The sequence below is a fragment of the Capricornis sumatraensis genome, chromosome 3, assembly GCF_032405125.1.
Source record: "Capricornis sumatraensis isolate serow.1 chromosome 3, serow.2, whole genome shotgun sequence".
Taxonomy (NCBI): domain Eukaryota; kingdom Metazoa; phylum Chordata; class Mammalia; order Artiodactyla; family Bovidae; genus Capricornis; species Capricornis sumatraensis.
The window spans coordinates 40,529,442-40,552,576 of record NC_091071.1 but is presented as its reverse complement, the minus strand read 5'-3'; the positions used below and the strand labels follow the sequence as shown (position 1 = coordinate 40,552,576).

Below are 23,135 nucleotides of genomic sequence, written 5' to 3'. Positions count from 1 at the left end.
TAAAGTCCATAGGGTCACAAAGAGTTGGACACGACTGAGCGACTAATACTTTATAAAATGTACCTAGGAAAAAAGAGCAAGTGTCAAGCATTTTTACATCATCCCCTTTTCTAAGAACAAACATATAGATGTCAGATAACATCACGTGTGCCGCACACGCACAGGAAACCATCTGAAGAACTCACTCAGAGTGTCAGTGGCGTTCCTCTCTGGGTGGTGGGATTGTGCTGTTCACTCCAGCAACATGATCAGTTTTGCAAGAAGCTCTGTTACTTTGCGTGCAGAAAACCCAACCAGATATTTTTTGAGGAAGGTGGCTTGGGTGGGGCTGCGTGCAGGCCCTGTGGCCAGCCTGCCAGTGCCAGCTCCTCCTCTCGAACCTGGGCATTGTAGGTCAGGGGCTGGAAGGGCTTGGGGCACGCAGGTGGCCATCAGAACTCACCAGGATGAAGAAGTACCAGGGCTGGGGCACGCCAAACTGGCCCGGGAGGACGGCCTCCACGTACCAGGTCACCAGTCCGTAGAGGACAGAGTCCAGCAGCAGCATGCCCAGCACCTGCCCGAAGGTAAAGTTGTCGTCCACATTGACGGGACTCAGGAGGTCTCGCCACTGGATGCCTGTGCCTGGAAGACATGCCAGGAGATGGGCCTGATGCGGACCCACAGGGCAGAGTCAGCGTGGCAGCCCCCCGCTCCTAGCAAATCCGACAGCTCTCCCCAAGCCTTTCAGACCAGAGCAGGTCACCAGATCGGTGTCACAGAACCAGCAAAGCTCATGAACTGACAAGAGGGGCTCATGTTTGGTTTGCGACATATAAGTGTGCAAATGTGTCCATCTACACAACACACCTGTACACAGACACACGGATACATGTACACATACACGTATGAGGTGCATTTAATACAGGTCTTTTCAGAGAAGGGAAACATGTCAGTGCACATAAAGCTCTGTTTAGCAGTGCTAGTGGTATCCTGTCTTCTCACTGGTTTGTGGCATCACCGTCCAAAGCATGCCTGGGGATTTCCGTGTGGCTGACTCCAGGGCCCCTGGTGGAAATGGCTGGTCTCCAGCCTTGTGCTCTGTTAACTTCCAAACAACTACAGATTTGTCTGTTTTAGGAAAATTCAGTATAGAATTTTAAAAACAGTGCCATCTAGTTTGACTTCTCTTTGTAAATGTCTATTTTAAAGAGCATCTGAGCCCTGGAAGGTACTGTGCATTAAAAAAAAAAATTCACAGTTTATCACACACTGCTGAACACAGAGAGACACATATATTTAAAAGTCCCAGTATTAGCTGAAGAAAAATATTCTAATGAAGGATAAAGCCACACTGAATGTTCTTGTGGACATCCACGCCCTCCCTCCTTAGACCACAGACAGGAAGCCATGAGAAGTAGGAATTGAGGCCTGGAAGAAACGCAGGCTTTGCTCCTGAAAAAGGATGTCTGCGTGGGGTGGGGCTGAGAAGCGGGGTTGTATTTCCCCTCCTGGGAGCAGAGCAACGCCAGCTATCCCAGGATGGATGCCAGCACAACATGGGCCACGTGGAAACCCATCCTGTCCCTCCTGCCTCTGCTTAGAGCCAAGGAAGCGGGAAGGTGGGCCACGTCTGGGTCCACTCGCCTCTTCAAGCCCTTCCCTGAGAGGGTCTGAGTGATGGGAATGATCAGGGCTTTCTCCTGAGAGGTGAGTGCTCTGCCACTGGAGATTTCCCAGCAGGTGTGGGGTGAAGGGTAAGACCAGGTGCACTTTCAGCCCTTCAGAGGAGCCTTGACTCCATCATCAAGTGAAATCTGAGCAAAAACGAGAGTCCCCAGGCCAGCATCAGCCCAGTAGCGTTAATTTGACTGCCAAGACATTTCACACCTAAGCCTAGTGGCACAGAGTGTAAAGAATCTGCCTGCAATGCAGGAGGCCAGAGTTCTATCCCTAGGTCAGGAAGGTCCCCTGGAGAAGGAAATGGCAACCCGCTCCAGTATTCTTGCCTAGAGAATCCCATGGACAGAGGAGCCTAGCAGGCTACAGTCCATGGGGTCGCTGAGTCAGACATGACTGAGCGACTAACACATGACATTTTACAAGTTAGGAAATGTCACAAAACCAGAGAAAGCCATGTCCCGGTGCACCCCTTGTTCCTCTCTCAGGCTCCCTGTCTTCATTGCCAATCCCTGTGGGAGGTATCAGGGAAACAGAGGGAGGGGAGACACTAATCCCACCGCTTTACCGAGAGCTGGGAGCTATGGAGCCCGCAGACTGAGACCCCAGGCCTAGGGACCCAGCCCATGAGGCAGGCGGAGACTCAGAGGTGCCCAGCCCGAGCTCCACGACCGGCAGAGGCAGACTCTCACGTCCGGTGTCTTCCGGCAGTGACAGCTGGTCGCAGGCAGGGCTTCGTGGGGAGCTCAGAGCAAGGACAGGGGTGGCCGATGTCGCGGTGGACACACTGACTCTCTGTCCAGTCTACTACGTGTCTCTCACCTGCCTCCCTTGTGGCTCTGGCCCCTTCTCCCCGTCGTGAGGACCTGCCTTCCGGGTGTTTGGCTCATGGAGCTGCGCTGACGTGGCTGGAGCGAGCGCCTTGGGGCTGGAGGGCCCTCTGCTCAGACCCTCTCGGGGCAACTGAACCAGCAAGGGCAGCTGTGGAAAAGGAGACTACTCACCTTTGGCTTCAAATTTCCCTATGAGCTGGGCTCCCATCGCCATGGCGACATTGGACAGGAGGCAGGAAAAGAGCTTCTGGCTCAGCGTCATCCAGTTGTACCGAGGAGCGACGAAGAAGTAGGGGATGTAGGAGAAGAAGTAGAGGAAGCCGCCAATGGCCGCTGCCATGTTGGCTGTGGATGGAGAGAGGGTAAGACGCGTGTGTGCACCTCCAGCACCCCCTGGGGCACCAAGGACCGTCCCTCGGGCGAGCCGCCCGACCCCAGCCTGATGTTGGCTGGGGACTGAAGTTTAGTGCTGGGGGGCCCCCACTCACTCCACAGCCTCCTCCCTTGTCGGGATGCCTATGCCACAGGGAACACCACCCCACCTGGGGCGGCACGTGTCTGCTGCCCCACCGTGACTGCTCCACCCTCTCCCACAGACCCACCTCCAGCTGCCTTCACCTGATGTGACCAGCACTGAGCCCTGACCGCCCACCGCGCACCCCCAGCCCTGCCCCATCTCGTTCACTCATTCGGCCCACAGAGACCCGATGGACCCGCTCAGTGCCAGGCCCTGGTCCAGGCACCAGGGAGGCAAAGCCCTCCATTTGGGGAGCTTAGGACCAGTGCGTACATAGCTGGTGGAACTGGAGGAGCTTAGGACCAGCGTGTACATAGCTGGTGGACAAGAAAGCCAACAAGGCAGGGATGCTGGGTGGGCACAGCCTGCGAGGGGCAGCAAGCTGCTGATCAGGGACAAGATGCACCCTGGGCTGGGCGCTGTAACTGTAACCGGGTGGCCAAGGGAGGCCTGGATGGGAAGGTGACACGTGGGAAAGACGTGAAAGAGGCAAGTGTCCACGGGTGCTGGGTGGGGCTTTAGTCCATGCAGTGACCACCACAGGCTCCGGCCTTAAGACTTCTTTATGCCCTAAAAATCTGTTGAGGACATCAGGGGCTTCCCTGGTGGTCCAGTAGTTAGGAATCTGCCTGCCAGTGCAGGGGACGCGGGTTTGAACCCTGGCTCAGGAAGATCCCACATGCCTTGAGATAACTAACCCCGGCCATCACAGCGACTGAACCTGAGCTCTGGAGCCCGCGAGCCACAGCAAGAGAAGTCGCCACAAGGAGAAGCCTGCTCACAACTAGAGAAAGCCCCCGTGGAGCAGCAAAAAACCCAGTGCAACCAAAACCAAACAAATAAACAAAACTGGTTACAGTGGTAAATTTATATGTATTTTACGACCACACACACAAAAAAAGAAGTTAGTTACAAGACACGAAGGGCAGACTGAGGCTGCCCCCAGACTGAGGCTCCGAGTCAGGTTTAATAGGAGAGACGCGGGAGTAACAGGGCACAGTCTGACAGATGACAAACTGAAATGAAGGTCTGAGATCCTCAGATCCAAACATCCACACAGAAAAACCAGACCTAGACCATCAGCAGCCTTCTTCCCAGCAATAAGGGAAGCCCCGTGGCCACAAGCTAATGTTATCAAAGTGCCAAGGAGACGCTTACACTCCAGCTAAAACAGCCTTCGGAAGTGAGGGCAAAACAGAGCCTTCACAGGACACAGAAAGTCACGGAGAATTAACCCCTTGCTGAACTTCACTGAAAGAACTGTTCTAGGATGTACACCAACACTTAGAGAGCTGAATGTGGAGGACGCGCAGAGTAAAGAACACGTCGGCCCCGGGTCGTTTCTGCTCAGATGCCCTCAGACCCCTGAGCCTCATTCATCCCGAGAGAAACACTGCCGTCTTCTGAGCTGGGGATCCCCTAAGACAGGACAACTCACCTTTGCTGAAGAAGGTGCTGACCATGAAGCTGAAGGAGATGGAGGAGACGGCAAAGCAGGCCAGGAAGACCAGCACCAGCGTGGGGTCGCTGTGCGCCAGCACCGCCACGCCCTTCTTCACCTGCGCGGCAGGGGCAGCTGGTGGCGGGGACAGGGACACAGGGCCACCTCCGTGCCCTCTGGGCAGGCAGTCTCCATCGTTGGAGCTGGGACCGGCAGGAGGAGGCGCCACACGATGCTCCCTCCCACCAGGGTGGAGTCTTGGGGGTCGCCCTGGGGGTGCCACGGCTGTCTCTGCCCCCACCCCCAACCCTGGATGCCTTGCTTTTCACGTCAGACTCCCTTCCGGGGCCGCGCTCACCTTGATGCAGAAGAGGAGGGTCATGAAGGAGACGGCGACAAGGAGGAGGAGGAAGAAGAGGAGGAACCACGCGGTCCAGAGCAGCCAGCTGCTGAGCCCCATCATACGCACGTACTCCTGGGGGTGCACGGGCGCTGCTGCACTCGATCCACACTGCCTCCCCGGGGCCCAGCGTGCCCCCACCATGCCACACCATGCCTGCCCTGGCCCATACATCTGTGCCCGCGGCCACCTGGGGCTGATTTGGCTGAAACTAACTAAGATTAAAAATCTTGCTCCTCAGCCCTGCCTGCTGCAGGTGCCCAGTGGACCTGCAGAGGGGGCGGACCCAGGTCTTGCTGCTCTGGGGGAGGTGGGACCAGGGCCGATGAAGTGTCTCTCCTGGGCCCTCCTGGGCCGGCAACCGAGCAAGGCTGATTTCCCGGCTTTCTACTCACAATTTCAAATGGCCTGAAAAATGGGACGATTGGAACAGTGGCCATCCACACCCCCACCCCTTGGGCTCTGTAATCATTCAGCATCTGGTCATGCTGGGTCCATCTATGTTATCTGGGGGTGTGTACACATGCAAACACCTTCTCCTGAACTGTGTCCTCGTCCACAGCTGACTGCTTCAACACTGCACCATTATCTTAAAGTTATTTAGGCGCTAAGAGAACAGGACCCACTTCATGAGTTCCCTGAGCACCTTATTTGCAAGTTTAAAAGCTCCAATAATCACAGAGTTGGCGCTGCTGAGAATACTCTAAATGCCCTTCCACTGGCACTGCAGACATTGCTAAAGGGAGTGCTGTGCTGTGCTTAGTTGCTCAGTCGTGTCTGACTCTTTGCAACCCCATGGAGTGTAGCCCGCCAGGCTCCTCTGTCCATGGGGATTCTCCAGGCCAGTATACTGGAGTGGGTAGCCATGCTCTGCTCCAGGGGATCTTCCTGACCCAGGGACTGAACCCAGGTCTCCTGCACTGCAGGCGGATTCTTTACCTTCAGCCACCAGGGAAGTCCAAGAATACTGGAGTGGGTAGCCTACCCTTCTCCAGGGGATCTTCCCGACCCAGGAATCGAACTGGGGTCTCCTACATTGCAGGCGGATTCTTTACCAGCTGAGCTAACAAGGAAGCCCTGCTAGAGGGAGAACCTCACGTAAATTCTGATGACTCTGGCAGAGTCAGTGCTGGGAGCTCGCAGGAGACGCAGCTGCGTCCAGGTGTCTGCAGCTACGTAACATCAGTGAGGTGCACCTCACACACCTCCCAGGCCCCCACACATCTGCCTGGCAGCCAGACACTCCGGCCGCCCTTGATTAGCCCTATAGTTAGCTTCCTGCTTGCCACGTAGGGGAACGTTTACCTCCCGTTGACCTACATTCTCAACAGAAAGAGGATGCAGGCCACACACATAATTCGGAATTTTAGCAGCTGCATCAAAAAAGTTTAAAGGGAGGGTTTCCTGGAAGCCCAGTGGCTCAGACTCTGTGCTCTCACTGCGGAGGGACTGTGTTCAATCCCTGGTCAGGAAACTAAGACCCTGCAAGCTGCACGGCATGGCCAAAAAAAAGTTTAAAGCAAAAAGTAAGATCAGTTTCAATGATGTGTTTCACTTAACCTGATGCATTCAGAACACTGTCTTTTCAATGTTCAGTCTTTAACATGAAAAGTAAAAAAGTGTTAGTTCTTCAGTCATGTCTGACTCTTTGCAACCCCATAGACGATAGCCCGCCAGACTCTTCTGTCGACGGGATTCTCCAGGCAAGAATACTGGAGTGGGTAGCCATTCCCTTCTCCAGAGGATCTTCCCAACCCAGGGATCGAACCCAGGTCTCCTACACTGCAGGCAGATTCTTTCTTGTCTGAGCCACCAGGTTAGGTCTTTAGTGTACAGCATATGAACCACGGTGCTTTATCAGGGTGGTAAAAATCTGGATGGACCAGGCTTGATTTCAGAGAAGCCCAAGATGGGCTGAACCTCGTGGGCGTCAGCCCCATGTCCAGCTGCCCCGGTGATCTCAGTGCCCAGCAGCTGCCCAGGCTGGACAGCAGGACTCAGGACAGGACTGCCTGTGGCTGCACAGAACCAAAGCCCAGGGTCCCTCCAGGCAGACACAGAAGGGTTACCTTCAGCTTCTTCTCCTTCTCCTGCACGATGGCCCGGATGATGCTGAGGGAGGTGTAGGTGAAGCTCAGCATGAGCAGCAGTGGAAGCTGGTACTGGATGGCGACCAGGAAGGGGTCGGAGATGAAAGGTGGGTAAGGGAACCGCTTGGCGATCACCATGAGCTTCTCGAACAGCTGGTGCGCGGAGGCATTGGCATGGTAATGCATGATGGCCCTGTCCACCGCGTGCTGCATGGCCAGGAAGCCCTCACGGATGTAACCTGCGTGTGGGGGCAGAGGGTGTTCTGGCTCGTGGGAGCGACACGCACGGGGGACGTCACAACCCGGTGCGGGCACTTGGAGTGCTGCGGGCACCAAGCTGGTGGCGGGCTGAGGTCTCCTGGAGGCCTGCCATTTTCAGGGGCCGCTCACTCCTCTCTGGCTCCTGAGCCCTCTCAACCTTCCCAGCCGGCCAGGCAGCATCTCTCTGACCGGCCTCCATGTCATCACTTCTTTCTCTGTCTCTCTTCTGCCTCCCTTGCCTCCTTTTAAGGACCTACTGAGATAATCGACAATAGTCTTGCTCCCTTGAGACCAGCTGATCAGCAACGTTCATTCCCGTCTTACAGGGAGGCAGGATCCATAGACCAGAGGCCAGCACTACACACCTCTGTGAGCTCGGTGATCCCTCTCTGCCAGCCCTGTTTGACTCCTCACAGGCGTCCGTGATAAAACTTTTACAGTGAAAAAGAGAGGGACGATACATATTCCAGTCCAGAGCAAGGCCTGCTAGGGGCTGAGCCTACGGAAGCGCAGGCACAGCCTCAGAAGGGCAGCCTGGGTCCTTAAGGTCCGAGGCCCAGGGGATGTGGGGTGCAGGCCTGGGTGGCGTGGGTACCCTTATCCCTAAAATAGTGAGTGATGTTTGGAACACCTAATGTCCTCTGACACTGAACTGTGAGCTGCCTCTAGAAAACAGAAAAGCAATTCTATGCCCAACCCCCGCACAAGGCCGTCACGTCTGCCATCTCCCTTGAAAGTAAGTGGTTTCAATGGCTGTGATAACAGCAGGCGCCCAGTGAACGGTACCCCTCGCTGTGCAGGGTGGCGGTTTAGTTCTCGTCTTCACAAAGGCCTTGCAGAATAGGCAACACTGTCCTCATGGGACACACAGGGCCACCGAGGCCCAGGTGTGGAGCCCCCGCACAGCAGGAGGGGCCGCATCCAAGATGGACCCTGGTCTCCCGGCTTGAAAGCCAACGTCTGTCTGGCTGCACGCCACCTCCCCCAGGAAACACCCTGCCTGCCTCCTGCTCACATGTGGTTCCCCTATGAGGCCACGCATGCTGCTGCACGGTCTTCACCACCACAACCTCTGCGGTTGCTCAACACCGACGAGCGGCTACCCTCTGTGGTCAATCATGGCCCCACAGCTGAAATTTTAATGATCGTAAATAATGCTGTGGGAAACATCTTTGTGTGTCTGGATTTTCTCCTTCTTTCAGGCTATTCCAGGGGCTGTGTCTTTATCAGGGATCAGGGGTCTAAGGTATGGACCCTTGGTGGGGGGGCTTGGGGACAACCCTGGCCTCATTCATGGCGGGGGGCGCGGTGCTGTGTGCCAGGTTCACGTCCTTTCCACGCCTCTCCGGTCTTTGTGGGTTTTTAAAGCTGATTTGGACTAAGGAGTCCTTTATGACACAGGAAACATTCACTCTTCATCATTTGCTGCAAAGTTTTCCCCATCTCTTGTTTTAAAATCATTGTTCTATCTTTTCCTTTCTTTTTTTTTTTTAAGCAAATTTCAAGTTTGTACACAGTGAAATCTGTCACGCCTTTCCTTGGGGAACTGCTTCCTCTATTGCTTCCAAGCTTAGGAAATTGTCCCCACAAACAGGAAGGACAGCGCTGCCCTGGATCACCATGGCCAGGGTTTCCTGTCGCTGGCCATAGGCAGTGGGCGTGGCAGCTGACGTGGTTTCTCCTCCCCACTTGGGGACCTGCCCGGGGTTCCACTGTGGGGCCTTATGCGCTTCACCCTGCCATGCTTATCCCAGCTCCACTTTCTGATTTAAACCTTTCCCCTGGAACTTTAGCCTGGTGACAGGGCCCTGGCCTCTGAAATGCATCTCCAGAGGCTGGCCGCCTCCTGCAGTCCCGGCTCCGTCTAGGGACATTCCTGGGGTCTTTTCATCAGACTCTCTAACAAGTTCTGCCTCTTGCAGACCTAGGAATTCTACATTCTTTGAAACACCCAGGATGCTGCCTGAAGGTCTTGGCCTGAGGGCAAAGCCTAGTCCTGGAGCCCAGAAACTCAGTTTTAAGACAGGACCACGGTCAGAGGAGACAAACAAGCCAACTACGCGCCAGCGTTACACTGGACAGACCTACGCATGCCGTGACGGACAACGAGCCGAGATTTGACTTCTGCAAACACTCCACTGACTCAGTGAAATCGCGGACAATTACACAAGGACCACAGAGCTTACAAAGCCTATAAAACTGTACACAGAGATGGGCAGGAGAGAAGGGAAATGCAGAACCAGCCCCTAAAGACCCCGTGCAAATCGAAGCTCCTTAAAAACAGAAACATGAAAGCCCACGTCTCCTGGAAACAGACAGCCTTAGGTGTTTTTAAAGATTATTTTGGTCTCTCAGAATCCAGGCTTACTGGATGTCTTCCTTCTACTGCGTGCGTGCAAAGTCACTTCAGTCTTGTCTGACTCTCTGTGACCCCATGGACTGTAGCCCGCCAGACTCCTCTGTCCACGGGGTTCTCCAGGCAAGAACACTGGAGTGGGTTGCTGTGCCCTCCTCCAGGGGATCTTCCCAACCCAGGGATGGAACCCGTGTCTCTTATGTTACTTGCTTTGGCAGGCGGGTTCTTTACCCCTAGTGCCACCTGGGAAGCTCCCGTTCTTCTGCAAAGAAGATCTAATATTCATAAAAAAATCTTCTTCCAGGGCTTCCCTGGTGGCTCAGTGGTAAAGAATCCACCTGCCAATGCAGGAGACACAGGTTCGATCCCTGATCCGGGAAGATCCCACAGGCCACGGAGCTACTGAGCCCGGGCACCACAGCCATTGAGCCCAGAAGACACAACTACTGAAGCCTGTGAGTCTAGAGCCCGTAGTCCGCAACAAGAGAAGCCACCGTGACGAGAAGCCTGGGCACCAGAGTGGCCCCTGATAGCCGCAACTAGAGGAAGGACCACACGTCAACGAAGACCCAGCACAGCCATCAACAAGTAAATAAGTAACATTATTAAAAAAACCTTCCTCCAAAGAAATGCAGAGTGGGTTCCCCCATGTGACTATCACCAGCCAGCACCCAGGGAGGGAAGGAGGCCCCTTGAAAGTGCTCCTCACCAGGTTCTCCGCCATCAGGGGATGTGGGCTCCCTGGGTCCTGGGTTCGGGAACAGTGGAAAAAGGGAAGTGGTGTGCCATCCCTCTGTCTCTTTCAGGAAAAAGGAGCCTGTCTGAGTCCACATGTAGTTTCTTCGCGTGTAACTGAAGCGTAAGTGGTATTTCACCTGCAGAAGTAAACAGAAAACCAGGCATCGTGAGGGGTCTGGTCGGAGGAGCAAATGTCCGTGTCCAGTGTTGGGGGCCTGGGGTATCCTTGTTCCTGTGACCTCAGCTCTACCCCGCCCCCCAAGGTCTGGGTCTCAGGATGTGGGATGGAGTAGTCCGGCTGGGGCACAGGGAGCCGGGGGTATCTCTGCATCACCCATCACCACCCTCCTCTGCGTCACCAACGGGAACTCCACCTGTGACGCACCACCACTGACCAATAGGCCTCCAGCGTACGGCTGGGGATCCGACGGCTTCCCAGCCTTAATGCCGGCGGGAGAACCAGAAAACCTTTCTTTCTGTTTGTTTAAATGTGTGACTGAAGTTTTAATGCCATGTGGCACCAAGTTCCAAGTATCTGTGGCTTTCCTACTTGTCCTATTTGATTCTGTCCAGGGAGATCAGTAATGCCTTTTACAGAACAACGGGACAGAGGGGCCACAGCGACAGTCTACAGCCACTGTCCTCAGCCAGGCGAGGCCTCTAAAACTTCTGGATGCAGGGGACAGTCACGTTTGTTCCCAGGCAGGCAGAGTGTCTGCAGTGACCACCGGCGGCCTGGCTCCTGGAGAAGCAGCTGGTCTCCTTGGGGCTGGGGTCCTCACCGCCAGCGGCAGGGGGTCCCGGCTGTGGTTGAAGCTGTGCTCGAACACCAGGGCGGCCAGCACGTTGGAGGAGCGGTTGTCGTATCTGATGTAGTCCTCGAAGTCCTTCTCGGAGGCGAAGCCGCGAGCTATGGGGAGAAGGGGCACCTGGAGTTGCCCAATCACCTGCTCTGCTTGAAAAAACTTCACCTTCAGATCAAGGACTAAAACCCCCAAGTTTCTCTAGTGCTTTATAAACCTCTCCTAAGACTCTAGGAGGCTTTTGTTTCTGGCAGAGATGGGCCGTAGTGAAGACCGGCAGAACCTCACCATCCAAGAGGGTCCTGGGCTTCTGGAAGCTGAGAACCAGAGCTGGGCCAGCAGCAGCGTTGAGTGGTTACTGGCCTCTCTCTGGGGGTGGCTGCCCTGCCCTGGATTCTGCAGCCCGCATCAGTCTCTCTCTTAGAACCATAACGGTGGGCTTTAAAAATCCAAGGGGGTGTGGACGTATAGTCTGTTCAGGGACCCCATTTCACATGAAGGGTTTGACTCTTAATCCCCCAGGGAGGAAGCAAAACCTTCCCCTAAGTCCTGGCTGCACTGGCCTGTACAGATCAAGGGAAAGTGGTGCCCAAACCAAGGGCAAGAGAAAAGGGGAGATACTCTCTGTTCTGAGAGCACAGACCTAACGAGGGTGGCTGCACGTTTCCTGGGGATGTTCCTTAGTGGGCTTCCTGCTGACCTTTGTCAGAGCCGCCCTCGCAAAACCACATCCCAGGAGAGGTCCCTGGCACTGGGCACTGGAAACACGCCTCACCCTCGTGATAAAGAACTTCGCTGGGGTACGTGGACGCCATACCCACTCGAACAGCTGGGGGCTGCAAATCGTCACGCACTTTCCTTTGCGTGACCCTCACAACCCTGGTTCCTGCTACACTGAGACTCCACACGGCCGAGGGATTCGGGCAGTGCGGCCACAGTGGGGGTGGCGGGGTCCACCCAGCCGCTGCCCGGCTCCTGCACCACCAGGCCTGCCCTGAGGCCCAAGCCTAGCCGCGCTATGGACCCCCGCCCACTGCGACCCGGACACCGCACCTCGCAGGTTGATCACCAGCGCCCTCTGCACGTTCTCCACCACCGTGCGCACCGCCTCACTTTGGGATGGGATGTAGGCCAGCTCCCAGGTGGCCCCCGGGGGAGGAAAGCTGAAGAAGAGGGGTAGCTCTTGGATGGACTGGCTGGGGTAGAGGGTGGCATTGGGCACGTTCTCTGACTGTATCTTCAGGCGGAGCCAGATCAGGATCCCAGAGAACAGAAGGGGCAGAAAGAGCTCCAAGAGGGTCACCAGGACCTTCCGCTTCTGGGGAGAGACGGGACCGCGGGGTGAGGGAGCACCAGAGCCCCTCCCACCGATGTCCCTCCACCAGGCCTCTCACCACCCCCTCAGCTGGAGGTGGAGGGCCCCACAGCCCCTCCCACCGATGCCCCTCCACCGGGCCCCTCACCACCCCCTCGGCTGGAGGTGGAGGGCCCCACAGCCCCTCCCACCGATGCCCCTCCACTGGGCCCCTTGCCCCGCACAGCACCCACAGAGCCGGGCCCACCTGCAGCGTATAGTTCTTCCAGAGCAGCAGCGCCAGCTGCCTGAGCACCGCCATCCTTGCTGGAGGGGCCACTAGTCATGGATCAAAGACAGGGTCAGGGTGCTGGTGAGACGAGAATGGTGTTGGTGGAAGGTGGGAGGTGGGGGGACAGTCGGTCATGAGACACAGGCCCTCAGCACCTGTTTGTGTCCCAGCCTGACTCAGACCAGCTCCTGGAGAAGAGGGCACCAGGTCTGTTCTGTCCTATTCTGTGAGTTCCAGGAACACACATCCTGTTAGGAAGCTGACTTAGTTTCTTTTGGAACCAGATGCACCGTGACCACCAGAGTGGCAATTGTGATGAACGCTATTCATACGTTCTCTGCAGTTGATATGAATGTGCTGTTTCTTTTTTCTTTTTTTAAAAATTTATAGGGATATGCCAGGTCTCAGTTGTGGCATACGGGATCTAGTTTCCTAACCGGGGATTGAACCTGGGCCCCCTGCATTCAGAACGCAGAGTCTTAGCCACTGGACCACCAAGGAAGTCCCTGAATGTGCAGTTTCTTGGCCGAAACTCAGGCCGACGCAATCCCAGCCCTGATGCTTTACTCTCCACCATCCTAGGACAGTAAAAGCAAAGTCAGCTCAGAGTCCTGGCTGTGGGCTGATGTCTGAGAGCTGGAGAGGGCTGTGGGGGAGCGGTGAGGGCCCTGATCCGGGAGCAGACACCGCAGGACACACAGGTGGCCGGAGGGCGCGTGCTCTCCCGCCTGGAGCCCCAAGGACCAGTTTTTCCTGCCTTAACTGTGAGTAGTGGCCTGCGGGCCTCCTCCTGACAACACTGACCACTTTCCTCTAGAGAGAACTACTCTCAGTCACTTGTGAAAGTTGACATTTTTTTAACTGGAGGATAACTGCCTTACAGTGTCATGGTGCTTTCTGCTGAACAAAAACGTCAATCGGCCGTAAGTATACCTATGTCCTCTCCTTCTCCCTCTCAAACCTCCTCCCACTCCAACCCATCCCACTCCGAATGTTCTAATTTAAATCCAGCACATGGAACTGGGAGAATCTGATGCGAGATGGATCACCAAACACAGTGACAGCAGAAACAAGAACAGAGGCTTATCAAGCTCTCCCTGGATTGAGGGAAATTCGCCTTCTGAGACTGCAGTGTGAGAAGCAGAGACACAGAGCACACTAACCTCTAGAGAAGGAGGGGGTCGGAGGAGTTCAGGAAGGCCCCAGGATGCCTGTGGCTAGAAGCACGTGGTTCCAGAAGCCGCGGGCCTGAAGGCTGAGGCTGGACCTAAGGTGGGTGGTGAGGGCAGCAGAGGAGGGCGACCCGAGAGCTCCTGGTCACTGTCCACGCCAAGGACGCAGCTCGAGCACAGAGGGGCCCTTCACAGCTCCTGGTCCTGCCTGTGGGGAGAAGCCCCCATGACTCACAGGAAGAGTCCTGCGTGCGACCAGCCAGCTCCACACTCATACAGACCCAACACCGTCCATCAGGGGGCTCAGGACGCAAGGGAGACTCGGACAAATGGCTGGAAAATCCTTCCCTAGTTAACCCCCTTCAGCACTACAGCCCAGGTAACCCACCTCCAGACCCAGTGCTCACGGAGCGAGAGCTCGTTTGTTTTCTGAAACAGCCAGTTTTACTTTTGTCTCCAGTTAGTTGAAAATCATTTTCAGGAAAGCTCTTTTTAAAATTAAACTCTTGCTTAAAAAAAAAAAATGTGGCTGTCCGTATCTGTCTAATGGTAGTTCCTCAAAATGTATGCTTTAAAGGGCACTCAATAAATATTAATAGAAAACACAACTGTAAGAAGTTATTTACAAATTAACTTAAAAAATACGCTAAGCGATAAAAGCTAAAATAGTACGAAGTCCTATTAAGCAGCAACTTAGTAAGTCATCCGAATTCTTTTAGAATTAACAAGCTGCAAAACCTGTCTTAAGAGAAATCGTAGACCATTGATAATAGAGTAGTTGTGTAGCGTTACCCACGAAGGCCTGCGGTCTGTGATCAGTTTCAAGAATTGGTTCAGGCTAAGCTGGGGAAGGAGTGCCTCCAGGGAGGCTGGTCATCCGCACGGCTGGCTGACGGGCGCCTGGTGTGGCCAAGACGATCGCTCCTCGACCAAGAGCGGAGGGTGAAAAGGTCACAGTTCAAAGACGTCTTCTGGACAGAGGAGTCGACGACTTCCTTTTCTGGAAAGGTCTGGCCAAGAAAGGACACGTCCCCAGGCCTAATTCCACCTCTCCAGGCGCAGGGGGCTGGGAAGGCAGAGAGACAGCCCGTCTAGCTTCCCATGAGAACAACCCCGGACAGTGGCGCCAGGGAACTGACCTGAGTCCCGGCAGCGGCTCCTGGCTGAGGCTGTCCTCTGGGGCTACGGGAGGTCTGGCTGGGAGGAGGTGGCCCCGCGTGGACGGCTCTGGGGTGGGGCTGGCAGGCCTCTTAAGTGCAGAGGGCTGACCTTGGAGCTCGGGAGCACGGATACCTCATGGGACATCGGGAGGGGCCTGGGGCTTGCTGGCATGACGCTCCGGCACCTTTGGGCAAATGGAGGGGTGGGCGCCAGGGCATAATTCAAAAAATAAAAAAATAATCATAAAACACCTTTCACTGAGTTAGAAAATCAAAGTGCAAAAGAGATCACAAGCAGGTTTACTTCAGCAGAACCAAATACTATCAAAGAAACTTGGATTCGCGGAAACCGAGAACTCTGGCGAGGCACTGTGTTCTCTCTCCTAGTGCCAAACCATGAGAGACTTTCCTTTCCTATTCTTTTATATTTCAGAACTTCCTAACCCAGCCCTGGCTCTGGTACCCTCCTCCTTTCTCAGATGAGGAGGAAGCGACTGTCCCAGGATCCCACCCTCCTGGTCTGTTTTTACCATGGAAACCCCTACAATCTTATGTACCCTAAAAGCAGCAAACACCACTGTAAAATCTGTACACATTTCTCCCAGAACCTAACACTGGAAATCAAAAAGAAAGCATATCCCTGGAGCCTCACTACCATAACAGACATCATATGTATTTCTTTTTTTAATTAATATATTTGGCTGTACCGGGTCTTAGTTGCAGCACGCGGGATCTTTTTCAGTTTCAGCTGTGGGATCTAGCTCCCTGATCAGGTACTGACCCTGGTCCCCCTGCATTGGGAGTGCAGAGTCCTAGCCACTAGACCACCAGGGGAGTCCCATCGTATGTATTTCTGTCTCCCCACATGGCTCTGCGCTGGCCTGGCTCCATCTGAAGTCTCCCTGAGTGCCATACCAGTGGTCTGCTCTGTCTGAGTGGAAAAGGAATTTAAAGGAGGAGATTCCCAGAATTACAAAATCTGGGAAGCTTTCTGGTTATGAAAGTAAATGTACACGAGGAAAGGAAGTTCAAGTTCCTCAAAACACTTGAGGCCACGGCACTCAGAGTCTCCCAGAAGTGGCTGGGGGGTGGGGGTGGGGGCAGCGCTGGGATCCAGAACCAGGCCAGGTGGGTCCACTCCAGGCTCTGCCCGCAGAGCCCCTCAAGAGCATCTGAGAACTTCTCACTGGGCTCACCTCACACCTCCCAGGACGGAGCCAGCGAAGGAAGGGAAAGCTCTTTTTACCACGGAAAGGCTTGTTTGCTTACTGTTAAAACATTAAACATTACACAAATCATTGACTATTTCAGTGTTTGCTTTTCAGGTGAGCAATTGAGCTGGTTCAGAGTGAGTACAGCCGTGGGCTGCTCACTCCTGAGCATGCTCTCGAGGGTGTACCAGGTCCCTCTGAAAACCATGTCCCAGTTTGGGAGCACCGTGTCGGGTGCATGCCAGCACGTGCTAAGTCCCAACACCTCCCTTCCTGCTTTGGGGACTTTTTCATTATGGGCTTGAATATGTCCTCCAGTTTCTATGCATCCAAGCAAAAGAAGCTGTTATCTCTGCATACACAGAACAGAATGGTGGGAAGTATTCTTGCCTGGGAAATTCCATGGCGGAGCCTGGCGGGCTACAGTCCATGGAGTCATGAAGAGTCGGACACAACTTAGCCACTAAACAACAACAAAACACTTCTGGAGAAGGTCGCTGCCAAGCAGGCATCAAGGCCAGCAAGAAGTGGACAGGCCCCTGGGGCCAGGCACATAGCGTTCCATCTCATGTTCTGGTATGTCCCAAGCTTGGCACCTCTCCTTCCACGGAAGCCAAGTCTGCACAGGCGTGGAGGGAGGCATGGCTGGGTGGGAGGGGTCTCATCAAGGCCAAAGTGTGAGATCCCCCCCGTTATGGAGAGCAGACAGTCACGGCTCTGCCCTCTTGAACTCAGACGCAGAACAGAGAGAGGTGGCCTTGTTGGTGATATTGGCTGGGTCTTGGCACTTTTCCTGAGGACCAAGGTGGGCAAGGACCCATCCCAGCTGGGAAAGCATTTCCTGATGGACACAGGGAGCCCACAACAGTCAGTGGTTTTAAGCCTATGTGTGTACCCACTGAAGAAGGCATGAGAGTACTTAATTGTATGCTGGCAGACCCTGCAGCCTTGCAGGATATACAAAGCAAAAAAACATTTACTCATCCAGCAAACATTTGCTAAGTGCTTATGTGTGGTGGGCACTTATACCAGGTACTAAGGATTCGGAAATGAAACTCAGTGTTCTTAACCCAAGGAGTTCACAGTCTGCAAATGCTCGCATGGACTGTAATCGCTACGTGCTGAGTTGCTTCAGATTGTGTTCTGAAAAGTTGTGTTCAACTCTTTTGCAGCCCCCATGGACTATGTATAGCCCGCCAGGTTCCTCTGTCCATGGAATTTTCCAGGCAAGAATATTGGAGTGGGTTGCCATGCCCTCCTCCAGGGGTTCTTCCCAACCCAGGGACAGAACCCACGTCTCTTGTGTCTCCTGCATTGGCAGGCAGCTTCTTTACCACTAGCGCCACCTGTGATCGCTACAGCTAAAGCCAAATGAAGCATCACGGTGATTCTGGAGGAGCTCTGGATTCTGTGTGTGTGTTTGTGTGTGTGTGTGTGTGTGTTTGTGAGTGTGTGGCTCTGGGAAGGCTCACAGGAGGTTACACAGGAGACCAGTTTCCTTGGGGTGGGGAGGGCATTATAGGATTCTGGAGAAATTAAACAGTGTGTGTAGGGAACAGACAGAGAAGGCAATGGCACCCCACTCCAGTACTCTTGCCTGGAAAATCCCGTGGACGGAGGAGCCTGGTGGGCTGCAGTCCATGGAGTCACTAGGAGTCAGACACGACTGAGTGACTTCTCTTTCACTTTCCACTTTCATGCATTGGAGAAGGAAATGGCAACCCACTCCAGTGTTCTTGCCTGGAGAATCCCAGGGACGGAGGAGCCTGGTGGGCTGCTGTCTATGGGGTAGCACAGAGTCGGACACGACTGAAGTGACTTAGCAGCAGCAGCAGCAGTGGGGAACAGAAAGTAACTCTGAGTGGCGGGGGAAGAGTGGCAGGGACTGAACCAGGAAGGGCAGTCAACCAAGGCCTTGGGACTCTCTGCCAGGAAGGGCACTGGGGTGGAACCTGGGTAGGGGCCGAGAGTGGGTAGAAAGGTATCCAGAAGTGCTGTAATTCCGCTCGAGGGTGTTCTATTTCGCTTAATCTTTTACCCAGTAAAAGATCTTTTAAGTGATCTTTCAATTGTGAAAATATCTGACTCAGTGGATTCCACAGGTGAATGTCCCAATACCAACAAGCAACATAAAAAAATCAGGCTGAAAACAGTAGGCATATGTATAGAGGATGGTTCCCACCAGTGAGCCCCACTGCTGGTCTTCAAGCTCGATGGGAAAGACAATCTGGAGTAAAGGAATGGTGAGAAATCCTACTTAAGAAATGAGGAAAAATTTGGTTTTACTAATATTTAATCCATGGATGCACCCTGGCACTCTTGCTGGTCTGCGTGTCAATGGCTGTGGCTCCCTGATGGAAGAGGGGCTCTGTCATCACTCTGTGACATGTGGGTGATAATGGGCCCTTGCCTGCTGGCTTACTTGACGTCTCTCAGGTGTGTTAGAGTTTACACACTTCGGGATATCGTGGCTTTAAGCAGACCCTTAAAGAGCCAAAGCTCGATGATACTTTGCAGTGATTTGGTGAGCATCTATTGTGAGCACTTAGAACTTAAAAAGGAAATATACGTTTTCTTTCATGAGAAGTTTCAGACCTGGAAATCTCTTTCTTTTTTCTCTAGTGACAAAGGAGTGCAGCAGACTGTCAGTCAGCTTACCGGTTTTAAGCCAATGTGCTCAAATCTATCCCTTCAAGGAAAAGGTGAAGATGCGTGAGTTACAGCTTTTCAGAATAACCTGTGCCGAGAACACAGCATTTATGAGCACAGAGTCTGGGGATGTTTACCCCAGCGCGTGACAGTATTGCCACAGATGCGGAAAGAGCACCGTCACATGAACACTTGTACCCGAACAGCAAAAGCTTTGGGAGCCAGAATGTCTACCCCACACCTGAGAGCCCCTGAACACTCACCAGCCCAGATTCATCAAGAGCTCTGGCACAACTGGTGGCTGGGATTGACAAGTAAGTATCAGGCGCACAGCACAGTCTGCGTGCCTTCCTGAAGTTCACTGTGGACCGCTAGAAAACCAGGAACTGACATACAGGGAACTCAGAACCAGACTTGCAGACGCTGGGCTCAGGCCTCACCAAGAGTTCATAAACGGGATGTAGACTTGATCACCTGGCTCTCTTTTAGGAACAGCACACATTTGTGCAATAGATTTCGCACTACTGAAAAAATTAATCATGTTCACTTTGCCTCTCATCCATTTAATAGGTCTGTATTTGTACGTGCTTCTACGTCCATGATATTCAGGACAGTAGCATATGGCTATCTTTAAAATTTTAATGTATTCACCTATTTTTTGGCTCTGCCACTGCATGGCATGTGGGATCTCAGTTCCTTGACAAGGGATCAAACTCATGACCCTGTGGAGTCTTAACCACTGAATCACCGGGGAAGTGCCCACATGGCTCTCTTTTCTAATAAGCAAATAAAATATATGGTGGTGCATGATCCAGCTCTTTTACATATAGCAGTGCCCCGGAAAAGAGTTTCTGGAGAACTTATTCACACAATTGGCCCTTCTGCGGATAAGGTAGGAACAAATCTACAAGGCGTGGTCACGGCCCCAGGGCCCTGTAAGGCCAGGTTCAAGGCCATGCTTCAAGGGCACGGTCATGTGGTGGCTGGAATGGAGTCTTAGTTGGTGAGTCTCACACTCAGTGCCATGATCTGTGGTGGTGGGCTCCTCAGAACCACATGGCTCTGAGTTTGCACTGAAGCTCCCAGCAACAGGTGATGGGGTATATTTTTAAACCAAAGGTGTGGCCCAGAGGAGGCTACAAGGAGAGAGTTCCACAAAGTCTGTGCCATCACCTACTCTCTTAACCTTGGCTGCAGCCTCGGTCCGCTTTGCCGTCCCACTAGCCTTCTGCCTCTGGAGGTGCAGGAAACGAGGTAACGAGGCAACTGAGCATCCCGAGAGAGGCAACCATGGATTTTCTGTAACAAGCAAGGCAGCAAGCTCATTAGCTCCTGCAACAGTGCCTCTCTGCCCATTGACTCCAGATCTCTCCAAATGTGGCGGACGACTCAGCGAGGCAGGGGGACAGGCACTGCCCAAGTCTCCCAGGACAGGGACGGACATCGCCTAACGCTTTCCTGGGGCTGGGACACAGGCCTTCTGTGATTTTTGTCGGCTTGGAGTATCATCCACTATTCCAGCCTCTGCTTTCCGAAATCCTTCCTATTATTTCCCAGACTAGTCCTCGCCCCTTCATGCAGCCACCACTGACAACCCTGACTGGTTTGGGGGTTCATCTTGGCTGCATGACGGAATTTTCTGGAGTGCTTTAAGATAGAAACTAGTACCTGAGGCCCACCCCTGGAGATTCTGTGCTGTGGTTTGGGCCTGGGACTCTTTCCTGGGCGATTCTAACCTGCAGCCAGGGTTGAGACTTTCTGTTCTTGTCAAAAGCCATCCCTTCACCTCTGCACACTTGCAGCAGCTTTTCTGGATGTCCTGTGTGGCACTTATCTCATTCTGTCTGAGGTCAGTTACTTGGGAATAACTAATTTCTTTAGCTCTATCCCAAGGTCCCCAGTCGTGCACAGCGTCTTACCTATCACCCTCCCCAGAGTTCTAGACTGCTCTGCTCCCCCCACACCCCAAAAAGCCTCAAGAGCAGAGGAGTCTACTGTTATTTCAGGAAGTAGGGCTGGAGAAGAAACTGCCAATTAGGGAGTCTTACCTGGGCCTTCCCAGTTGAGACTAACTGAAAACAGGTTCCCATGAGACTTCCTGGCATATACACTGTGGAAAGCTAGTGACTTAAAAAAATAAAACAATGTGAACTCCCTGTCTTGTTCCAAAATGCTGTTTCATCAGAATGGTGATCGATAACCTTAGCGAAGGGTTGATGTCATCCTGTTTGTTGAACGAAGTAAGCAACTGTTCAATTAAAAAAAAACAACACCCTGAAAAGTTAGGTGGAGCAGATTCCCATGGCATCAGTTTTTACCTGTTTTCCCTTTCTTTTACTTTTCCAACGACCTTAACTTTTTAAAGGAAAACATTCTTAATCTTAAAAAAAGCAGCACCAAAGTGTTTTGAATCAAGTGATGCATGTGCTCAGGTGAAAAAGAGCCTAACTCTTCCACCTGCACCTCGCCTGCCTGGGTCTCCACACTGCTCCAAGGTCTCATCCACTCTTTGAACAAGCGTTCCTGGAGTGCCTGACATGTGCCAAAGTGCTGGCTATGTGCTAGGAGCGCAAGCCCCAACAAGAGCCATTCTGTGCCTTCAGGGAGCTCACAGCTCAGGAGGCAGAGAGGCAAGCAAACAGAAATAACCCTAGCAGGTAATTGTCTTTAATCAGGCAAAGTCCCAGGAAGTGGGGAGGGGCATTCATTCGAGGGACAAATATGCACCAGGCATGCAACCTAAGCCTTCTTTTAGGAGACAGCCCCTGCCCTCATGAAGCTTACAGTCTACTTCAGGAAAGAGAGGATACCTGCTGCTGCTGCTAAGTCACTTCAGTCGTGTCCGACTCTGTGCGGTAAACACAAAATTCATGCCAAATACAGACTGACCGTGGGCACCGAGGCTATTGAAGGCCCTTCCACCTAGACCAGGAGGTCCTCTTCCTTCGGTTCCCCACACAACTCCCACCACTAACAGTGGACCACTGGACGCCCACCCCGAGGCTCATGAGAAGGAGGGTTGGAGAGCAGGGCGGACTCCGATACGAGAATGCATTCCCACCCACACTGGGAATCTCTGCACCGAGAGATGAGCCAGCAGCATCCTTGGCGGCCCTGCCTCGGCTCCCCGGCCAGGGATGCTGCATGGCTTTCGCAGCAAGTGCTCAAACTGTCTGCCGGGTGAAGGCCAGCGGCTCTTAAGGTAGGAAATGTCTGTCCACCCTCCTTGGCTCGGCACAATGGATTCCGCAGAGGTTCTAGTTCCGGGAAGGTTAAGTTTCTCCTAGGGGAGCGGCTTTGGGCAGCTGCCTGCGGGGATGGGGACACGCCCAAAGCTCTCGCCGAGGGGCAGCCTGAGTCAGGGCGGCCTGGCATTGCGGGGAGATGCACCTGCTGGCCCGGCGCCGGAGGCCGGAGGCAGGGCAGGGGCGCGGCGGGCTCGCAGGAGCGGCCGGGTGCCCGGCCCTGGACGGGGACGGCCGGCGGGACGAAGGGCGTCCCGGGCGGGGAAGTGGCCCCCAAGCCAAGAGCGCAGCGAGCCAGCTCGCGCGAGATGCGGGTCCTGGCTGCACTCACCGACCCTCAGCGCCCGGGCGACGGCGGCCGGCGCTACCCTCTCGCGGGGTCCCCGGCCTCGGCTCCCGGCTCCGCTCTTGCCTCGCGGCGGCGATCGCTGCTGACAGCTGCCGGGCCGCCGCGGCGGGGAGGGGGCGCCTGCGACCAGAGTCTGGCTGAGGACCTGGCCGCCCCGGGTCCTGCAGGGGGCGCGCCGGCCGGCTCGCGCATGCGCAGCAGGTCGCCCCTGCGGGTGTCGGACCCGCCTCGGCCCGCCCCGGCCCCGCTCAGTTCGCGCCTGCGCAGTGTTCCGCGCGACCGCGACACGGTCGGCAGGGGGCGCGCGACGCGGGAGCCTGGGTGCGGGGTCCACCGGTGAGGAGAACCGCGTGGTCCACATGCATTTCCAGGCAGCTGAAGTATTCGTTGCCCGACTTCTGGCTTTCCTGGCCATCCTCCATTTCTTCTCCAGCACGGTCTTTCGTTGAGCTCTGGGCCTCTTCTCCCGACGCTAGAAGGGTGCTTTGCCACCATGGGCCTGGCGAGGAGACGGCTACGCAGACGAGGCCCTGGGGAACATGGAGGGCGTGGAAATTTCTAGAAAACGGCCGTGGGGTCGGTAGGACGGCCCAGACTCCCCGGGTGTGGCGTTAGTGCCAGGGGCAATTAATGGGGTAGCGAGGCCTCGAGGGTTACCTCAGGCA

The 23,135-nt window shown here is 54.4% G+C and overlaps 1 protein-coding gene across 3 annotated transcripts in view; it reads right to left on the bottom strand.

Annotated features, from left to right (window-relative positions):
• ABCA3 (ATP binding cassette subfamily A member 3) overlaps positions 1–22,563 on the bottom strand; it is a 41,220-nt gene extending 18,657 nt beyond the window's left edge. The window contains exons 1-13 of one of the 3 annotated variants that reach the window (XM_068968291.1): positions 22,453–22,563; positions 14,996–15,201; positions 14,649–14,866; positions 13,848–14,064; positions 12,661–12,762; positions 12,152–12,416; positions 11,078–11,205; positions 10,267–10,432; positions 6,920–7,179; positions 4,809–4,925; positions 4,448–4,568; positions 2,664–2,837; positions 443–624 (exon numbers count right to left, since the gene is read on the bottom strand). In XM_068968291.1, coding sequence (XP_068824392.1) covers positions 443–624; positions 2,664–2,837; positions 4,448–4,568; positions 4,809–4,925; positions 6,920–7,179; positions 10,267–10,432; positions 11,078–11,205; positions 12,152–12,416; positions 12,661–12,714 — 1,467 coding nt within the window. In that variant the 5' untranslated portion in view covers positions 12,715–12,762; positions 13,848–14,064; positions 14,649–14,866; positions 14,996–15,201; positions 22,453–22,563. Of the gene's footprint in view, positions 1–442; positions 625–2,663; positions 2,838–4,447; positions 4,569–4,808; positions 4,926–6,919; positions 7,180–10,266; positions 10,433–11,077; positions 11,206–12,151; positions 12,417–12,660; positions 12,763–13,847; positions 14,065–14,648; positions 14,867–14,995; positions 15,202–16,212; positions 16,251–22,452 lie in introns of those variants that run through there. The other 2 variants (XM_068968292.1, XM_068968293.1) reach the window with 2 other exon arrangements.
• Between the last annotated feature and the right edge of the window lie 572 nt (positions 22,564–23,135).